This window comes from Harpegnathos saltator, unplaced genomic scaffold (genome assembly GCF_003227715.2).
Source record: "Harpegnathos saltator strain DR-91 unplaced genomic scaffold, Hsal_v8.6 scaffold781, whole genome shotgun sequence".
NCBI lineage: Eukaryota > Metazoa > Arthropoda > Insecta > Hymenoptera > Formicidae > Harpegnathos > Harpegnathos saltator.
Genome location: NW_020230628.1, coordinates 82,501 through 89,904, shown reverse-complemented (window position 1 = coordinate 89,904; position 7,404 = coordinate 82,501). Strand labels below are relative to the sequence as shown.

General features: G+C 43.9%; 3 protein-coding genes across 3 annotated transcripts in view; 1 reads left to right on the top strand and 2 right to left on the bottom strand.

Moving 5' to 3' along the window:
- Positions 1-258: 258 nt before the first annotated feature.
- Pa1 (PTIP binding protein Pa1) lies at positions 259-2,703 on the top strand. The gene is made up of 3 exons (XM_011149176.3): positions 259-687; positions 807-967; positions 1,067-2,703. The coding sequence occupies exons 1-3, from the start codon at positions 619-621 to the stop codon at positions 1,290-1,292; spliced, it is 456 nt and encodes a 151-aa protein (XP_011147478.1). The 5' UTR covers positions 259-618; the 3' UTR covers positions 1,293-2,703.
- On the bottom strand, positions 1,514-5,938 carry LOC105187994 (protein I'm not dead yet-like). Its single transcript, XM_025306469.1, has 11 exons — positions 5,922-5,938; positions 5,546-5,702; positions 5,054-5,440; positions 4,641-4,740; positions 3,918-4,357; positions 3,702-3,844; positions 3,528-3,622; positions 2,934-3,217; positions 2,340-2,609; positions 2,094-2,135; positions 1,514-1,540 (listed from the first exon to the last, which is right to left on the bottom strand). Exons 1-11 carry the CDS (start codon positions 5,936-5,938, stop codon positions 1,514-1,516), a joined length of 1,962 nt encoding a protein of 653 aa, XP_025162254.1.
- A 656-nt stretch (positions 5,939-6,594) lies between these two features.
- Positions 6,595-7,404, bottom strand: part of LOC105187995 (protein I'm not dead yet-like) — a 3,602-nt gene continuing 2,792 nt past the window's right edge. Inside the window, 2 exon segments of the mRNA XM_025306468.1 lie at positions 6,595-7,024; positions 7,103-7,386. Of these exon segments, the coding sequence (XP_025162253.1) occupies positions 6,767-7,024; positions 7,103-7,386 (542 nt within the window). The 3' untranslated portion in view covers positions 6,595-6,766.

Sequence of the window (7,404 nt, the reverse complement as noted above, 5' to 3'; positions counted from 1 at the left end):
GTGTCACGGAAAGACACTCGTTTTACGACGTTACCAGTAGTTTGTTATTATTACTGTTAACAATTAATTATAATTATTTATCGCAATGGTTGTTATATTTACATATAATCGAAGCTTCGTTGAAATAATGTCAACGCCAATACAATCGGATATTATATATGGTAGTTTGACGGAGAAATTCATTTTTGATTAATCAATTATTATGTAAAGTTTATGTGTATTCACATGTGTATTTCTCTGTGTCAAGTTTGTAAACTTGAATAATTAATGCACGTGTTGGTAATGTCGCGTACGATGTTATCCGCGCGCTCATGATGATGCCAACGGCGCTAATTCAACTTAACCTAAACCTGTAGCCATGAACGGCTATCGTTCGATGTTCTGTGTGCATGTGTCATGTAATTATAATTTACAGAAGAATAGTGGAATTATTATAGAACAAACGCGCTACATCTCACACGTGGAAGGAAGGATGTGGATCTCGATACGAGGGACAGTCATGTAAATGAGAAATAGCCACGAATAAATTATAACCTCACAATGCGTATGTTCCACTATACATTTTGAATAAACTGACAGTGTTGTTTACTGTTAATTTTCTATTATTTAATAAAAACAATGGAACGCAATGAGGAAGACTGGTCTGTGGAGTGTTCTGATGATGAGAAATATGATGTGGATGCAAAAGTAAGATACGTCGGATTTTTTAAACATATCGATTATTACACTCGTAGTTGTAGGTTCAAAGTTTGAATTTTCTCACATTTCGTCGTCGATTAATGTATACATCTTCTCCATTTATACAGCGTGAATGGAACATAAAGGCTGAAGATATACTTACGTTAATCGAGGGCATGGATACTAACAACCGTGTCTTAGAACTTGAGTGGAAGTGTCCTGGTAGGCGAGGACCCTCCCCACTTCCTTCAAACAATCGACAACAGGAGCACGGATCTCAAGAATACAAGTAAGCGCTTTATAGAGCGCTTTATAATTTCTTTAAATCTGAAGTAAATTTATAGGCATGGTTTAATGAAGTTTCATACTGACAAACATAATGTTATAGGACCGAAGAAAAATCCGATTTCGATTTTATGGACGAGATATCACCAAGACTGCCCGTTCGCAGAGTAGGTGAAAGCACTCCAAAGGGTAGCGCTAAAAAGAAAACTGCTAGTTTCAATGGAGTACTGTCTACAATGTTGAGACATCGGAGACAAGAACAACAGGAAATCAATGCTAATCCGAAAAAAAGCGAATCTCCTGGGTTGAAGCCTCATCCGCCCACTTAGAAGTCATCGCTGTTTGATGGCCAAACGATTCGTTATATTGAAAAACTTTAAAAAAGGGTTACATAGCATGGCTGTATAGCACGAGATAATGCAAATATGTGGACTGTGTGAGAAGATTCTAGTTTATATATATTGTAAAAAGAGTACTAGTTTATATATACTGCTATAACACTTTTGTTAGAAATAACATCTATATTGGAGAATGCGATTTATTATACCTGTTAGAGGGTGTAGTCCTGCTCTATCCTCTATGAGGATATAAATAAACAACGGATGATACGGATATTATATCATTTATATCACATTAATACTTTCCGTATTAAATCTTTATATTGAAAATTGTTATGAATCTTAGTGATATGTTTCTACATAGATCTTTCTCTATATAAAAAAGTGAGGCATGTGTGCATTTTTCTTACAAAGTTGCAATTTTCTGCTTACGCTGTGCTGCCTGCATACAAAATATGTACAAATATATAGGTAAAATATTAAGAGAGAGAAACGTTTTTGTAGAATGAAAACAATCGGTATATATTTTATTACAGATTTAATTTGTACATTGGAAACAAGCATTGCGAACAGCGATTAAGTGTAGTAGTGGTCGGTTTAATTTTATCAGGCAGAAAATTAGATTTGTAAAATTATTACGTATATTATCTGTACTTTTATCTAGAATGATAGTTTGAAAAGTATGTTTTACTTTGTAAGAATCTTTATATTTGCAGAATCCGATGCGCAAGTGAGCTTGATTTGTACATTTATCCCTCCGTCGCTCAATATTTCATACTTAATTTTACTTACAGTACTACCAATATTCATCATCCATTGTAACATACTATTATTCTGCAACACAATATTATTCTGTGTACGTTGTAAGTGTATTTATTTGTAAAGTGCAATACATCAGTGCCCAACATTAGGTAATTTTTTCGGGAATAACTTTTCCATGAAATGCACGTAATATTATTTGTAACTAATTGTACTAATGTCGAGATGTTAAATGTCACATATTACAATTGCCATCAATTATGGAACCGCGCAGCGCACGTTTGCGTTGAGCATTTGAGGCACGGCCCACTCGGGGAAATCGCTGATCCCGAAGACGTAAACGCCCCACGTCGGAAATAGAATGACCTGAACTATCAGACTATAAATCGCGGGCGCGAAGCCTCCGGTTATTAACCACTTGGTCGGGATGTGCCCCTGGGTGGCTATGATCGCGTTCGGCGGTGTTCCGACCGGAAGGCGGAACGAGAACGAACACATGAGCGTGGCGGGCACCATCAGGTACATCGGATGCAATTTCATCACCACGCACTGAAAGGCAGAGTGAAGTGTCAAGTTGCCTGCGACTGAAATAACACGAAATGCTGCACATATGTATAGAAGAATAAAATTGTATCTACATGTATGTCTGTCTGTATGTGTGTATGTATGTATGTATGCGCGCGAGAAGACGTTGTTCTTTTGCGATGTTCCGCAGGGAGATCGACGCACAGTTCCTCGCACAGAAACCTAGAGTTTCTAACGCCACCAGCTACAAGCGTCACACATATGCGACAACAATACTTTTTCCCTTTACACCCAGAAGAAACCATCCCGTCGTTTGTAACTCGCGAGTGCAATTGATTTTCAGCTCACCATCTGAGCTATCACCGGCAAGGTGATATTCGCAATGCCCACATTCGAGGTGAACTCCGTTATGGTGCCGATGAGAAGACACACCAGGAAGAGGATCACGATGGGTGGCAGATGCTGCAACGGTAGCATAGACTCGCCGACCTTTTTCGCCAGGCAAGAATTGACGGTCCCCCTCGAGATCGCAAATCCACCGCCCAGCAGGAATATCAAGCCCCACGGCATTTTCGTCTCGATGATCTTCCACGTCATCAAGCCTTCCGAGGAGCTCTTTGGTCTCTTGGCGGCTGTGGATTTTACGACTTTCAACACCATCGACTGGCTGGCTCGCGAATTTGTATTACTGCACGTGTTCTTTCATTTTCTAAAAAGCACTTTTTCACTTTTCACTTTTTGAGAACTTTTGAGAAACTTTGGGAAAGCAAAGAAAGATACTCGTGATATTTTGCAAAGAGGAAGATGCATATGCGTTGTTTTCGAATTTTTCCAAAATGTGAAAGTTGAAACCTTGGAAGTATGTCGCGCGTCGTTATTCTTAATAATTTGTAGGAATTATCGAATTCCGAGGGTTGATAACAGGATAACGCGATTTCTTACGATCTCGGCTGAAACTGTGAATGAAGCTGGGGTCCTTGGGGATGAAGAACATCAGGATAGAGACGAATATCACCGGCACCGAGTCCTTGAGTTCTCTATACGTTTATTTTTGTACTTGGAATCAAACGTATCTCGATATCACGCCTTGGGGAATTATCATAAGAAGATACCAACACATCGGTGAGCAATTCCGCCCATCCTACGATGAATTCAGGCTTGCGGAATATCCAAAGTAACACGCACATGATGAACAAGACGGTCACTCCCGACTCGTGGAAGGATAACGGGCCCAGGTCCTTGTATTTCTCTTGTATAACCTGAGAGAATCGCGGACGATTAACGAAATTAACGTCCTTTTCTTGTTCTCAGATGGCGTTATAACAATCTTACTTGACGAGTGATGGCTTCACCCTCCGCCCCGATCGCCGCTAGCTGAGCGTCCTTACTGCGCGGCCTCAGATACCCCAGGTAAGCAATTCGCAGGTACAGCCACGTGAGGAAAGAATTGATGACCATCTGGGGAAAGGACGCGATCATCCAGTGTGTGAAGCTAATTGTCTCGGCGGTGGGGAATATGCTCTCGTAAATCCCTTTGAAAGTCAAATTCGTGCCGGTTCCCACCAACGTCCCCGTGCCGCCGAATGTGGAACAGTAAGCCGCTGCCAGCATGTACGCTCTCGTCACCCTCGTCGGTCTTATTTCGCTGGAGATGTTATTATCATTGAAGAGACCGTCCATCGCGATCGCGCGATGAATATTCAATTTACTCACCCCGGAACGTCCGGCCTCTCGGGGTCCGTTTCTGTCTGGAACACCGCGCTGTGTCCTGCCTGCACAAACGTACGTACGTAATAATTAAACACGGCGGTGCAGAAGAGAGGATCAACTCTGATACATATATCATTATTTGTACGTACGGCACATATACAGGGTGTCTTAAAAATACCCCCGGATAACTTTGCAGGATCAAGTTTTCCTCAAATGTCTCAAAAAATATTAGGCAAATAAAAAAATATTTCAGACAAAATTTGTTCGAATTAATTGGTAAAAAAAGATAGTGTAATAAAAAATAGGGATTCCCATTTAAAAAACGCAAGTTGACCTTCAAATGACCTTGAAGATCAAGGTCAAGATCAAATTTGAGGTCACCGTCAAGTCCGTTACTCGATTTCCTACAACTTTTGTACTTAAAGCTTTTCACGAAAACTTGATCCTGCAAAGTTATCCGGCGGGGTTGCGGTATTTTTAAGACACCCTGTATACGTGTGTGTAAATATATATTACAGATATATATATATATCCTAATATATATATCCTTTATATGTAAATATATTAATTTATATTATCTGCAATGAGTAATATGATTTAAATAGTAACTTTTAAATAATAAATAACTCTCGATGATATCGAAGTATATAATTATGCTCTTCAAGTATAGAGACATTTCGCAGCTGGGGCGAATTTTGCAAGGCAATTATGTTGAGATGAGAGAGAGAGAGAGAGAGAGAAGACGTTAGTCAATCGACTAATACTTGTTCCAGCTCTCGTAGAACGGCGAAAATAATGGGCACCATCATGGCAGTGGCCGCGGTGTTTGACACCCACATGGATATCAAGGTCGTCACCGCGCAGAGGCCACCGAGTAGCTTCGCGTGACTGAAGCCGACCATTTTGACGACCCCGAGGGCGATTCTCATGTGCAGATTGCAGTGCTCGATGGCGACAGCAAGGATCAAACCGCCGATAAACACCATTATGGTGTCGTTCATGTAACAAGTGCAGGTGTCTATCGTGTCGAGTATCCCGAGAGACGGGAAGAGCACTATGGGAATCAGGGATGTCACCGCCATAGGGAAGCACTCGCTCACCCAGTACCCTGCCATCAGCAACACCACGTAAGCACATCGGATTTCCTACGCAGTTTGGAAAGTTGAAAAATCGATCGATCGTCGCTGGCGAGTTTTAAACGTGGGACTTGAGAAATTGAAGGATCAACGGATGATGAGGGAAGAGAATACCAGGGAGTCGTAAATCACGATCAAGGGTATGGGAAAGATGGCCCAGCAGACAGCGAAGATAATCTTGCGGTAGGTCTTGACGAATCGCCAGGTCAGTCTCAGCTTGGTGTCCTCGGGCCTAATTGCAAAGTTCTTGAGCGTCCCGATTTCGTCAAGTCACACGATACACGTATAGCTCTCGAGGTTGGGTCTCCCGAAAAATTAACGACAAAGTAAATCAAACGAGGCTGTACATTGCATGCGCGCGCGCGCGCAGATTTAGAACAACAATTTTGTCATCCTGTGATGAAGCAAATTCTACGTATATAAAATTACGAGAGGTGAGACTCGAGAGTTCGGTCGGAAGTCGGAGATGAAACTTTCGTTTCGGGCTTACCCAGCTGCATCGGCCATATTGTTGCTCAGGGCTCGAACGCGCTTCTCGTGCGCGAGAAATAATTTGCGTTGAGAATAATTCGTTGACCGGCGGAACAGGTATCACGCGTCAACGTCAAATTCAATTCACGGCGATGTTGAAAGTTGACGCGAGACATAAGACGACTCGCTGTAGTTATCCCCTCCGCCGCGTGCGGCCGCATATCTCACGTTTAATTACTTCAGATTTGTTTGACAATCCGTCAGATTTTTCTCGTCGCAACCACCCACGCCAAGTCTCGGCGTCGCGCAATTCGAGACTGTTTTCCTACGGCGCTCTTCTCCATTTTTTCTAGCTACGCCCCTACTCAAGCTGTAGTCGTCAGCGTCGGGGTGATTCACCGGAGACTCCCGGCCGGGCAAATTACGAAGAATGAGAAACAACGGCGCAACAAAACGACACACCCTCACGGCCTGCTAGCTGGAAGGCGAAATTCGTATGACAAAGACCGGCGGTACTGATGGGCTGGGTTGGCAGGCTGAATGTAAAGCTGCTAGACGGAGGCGGATTTATCATGACCGTAAGTTACGACACGACTTGCTACCTTCTTCCATCGCATCAGCCAGAGAGCGGTCGTTATTACCGTTTATTCACTCGTTGTTTATCATCGACGACAGCAGAATGATGTGTGTTGTTCAACGTTTATTTATGTTACAATAATTATTCGATACATCTCGTTTAATTATGTTTAATTGTGTCGTTGCGACGCGATTACGACTGCAACGACGCGAGACGCGCGACAGATAATAGAATACTCCTCTCACGGTCGGTTATTGTCAATGACGTTGCGGCGCGACGAGATCGGATCATGACTTCCGCGCCCAGTCGGGGAATTCCCTGATGCCGTAGATGAAGACTCCCCAGGTAGGGAAGAAGATAACCTGCACGATCACGCTGTAGACCGCCGGGAAGCAGCCGGCTGCTATCAGCGCGCTAGTCGGTATGTGGCCGCTGATGCTGACGATCGCGTTCGGCGGCGTAGCGACCGGCAGTCTGAAGGCATACGAGCACATGAGGGTCACCGGCATCATCAGGTACAGCGGGTGTATCTCCATCGCCGAGCACTTGGGAGAGAGCGAAAACAGTGAGCGATGACAGTGCCGCTCTCGGAGTGTCGGAGCGTTCGCGCGAATCCACCTCACCATGTGAGCGACGATCGGCAGAAGTATGTTCGCCGTGCCGACGTTCGACGTGAACTCCGTCATCGTGCTGACGAACACCAGGACGAGAGTGAGCATCAGTAGAGGAGGCAGTTCCTTCAACGGCATCAGAGCCTGGCCGAGTCTCCTGGCGAAGCCCGAGACGCTGTTGGCCTTCGAGATGGCGAAGCCGCTGCCCAACAGGAAGACCAGCCGCCACGGCAACTTGGTGCGGATCACGTCCCAGGTGATGAGACCCTCGGACGGCCCGGTCGCCCGCTTGGATGCTGCGATTCGCCGAAATG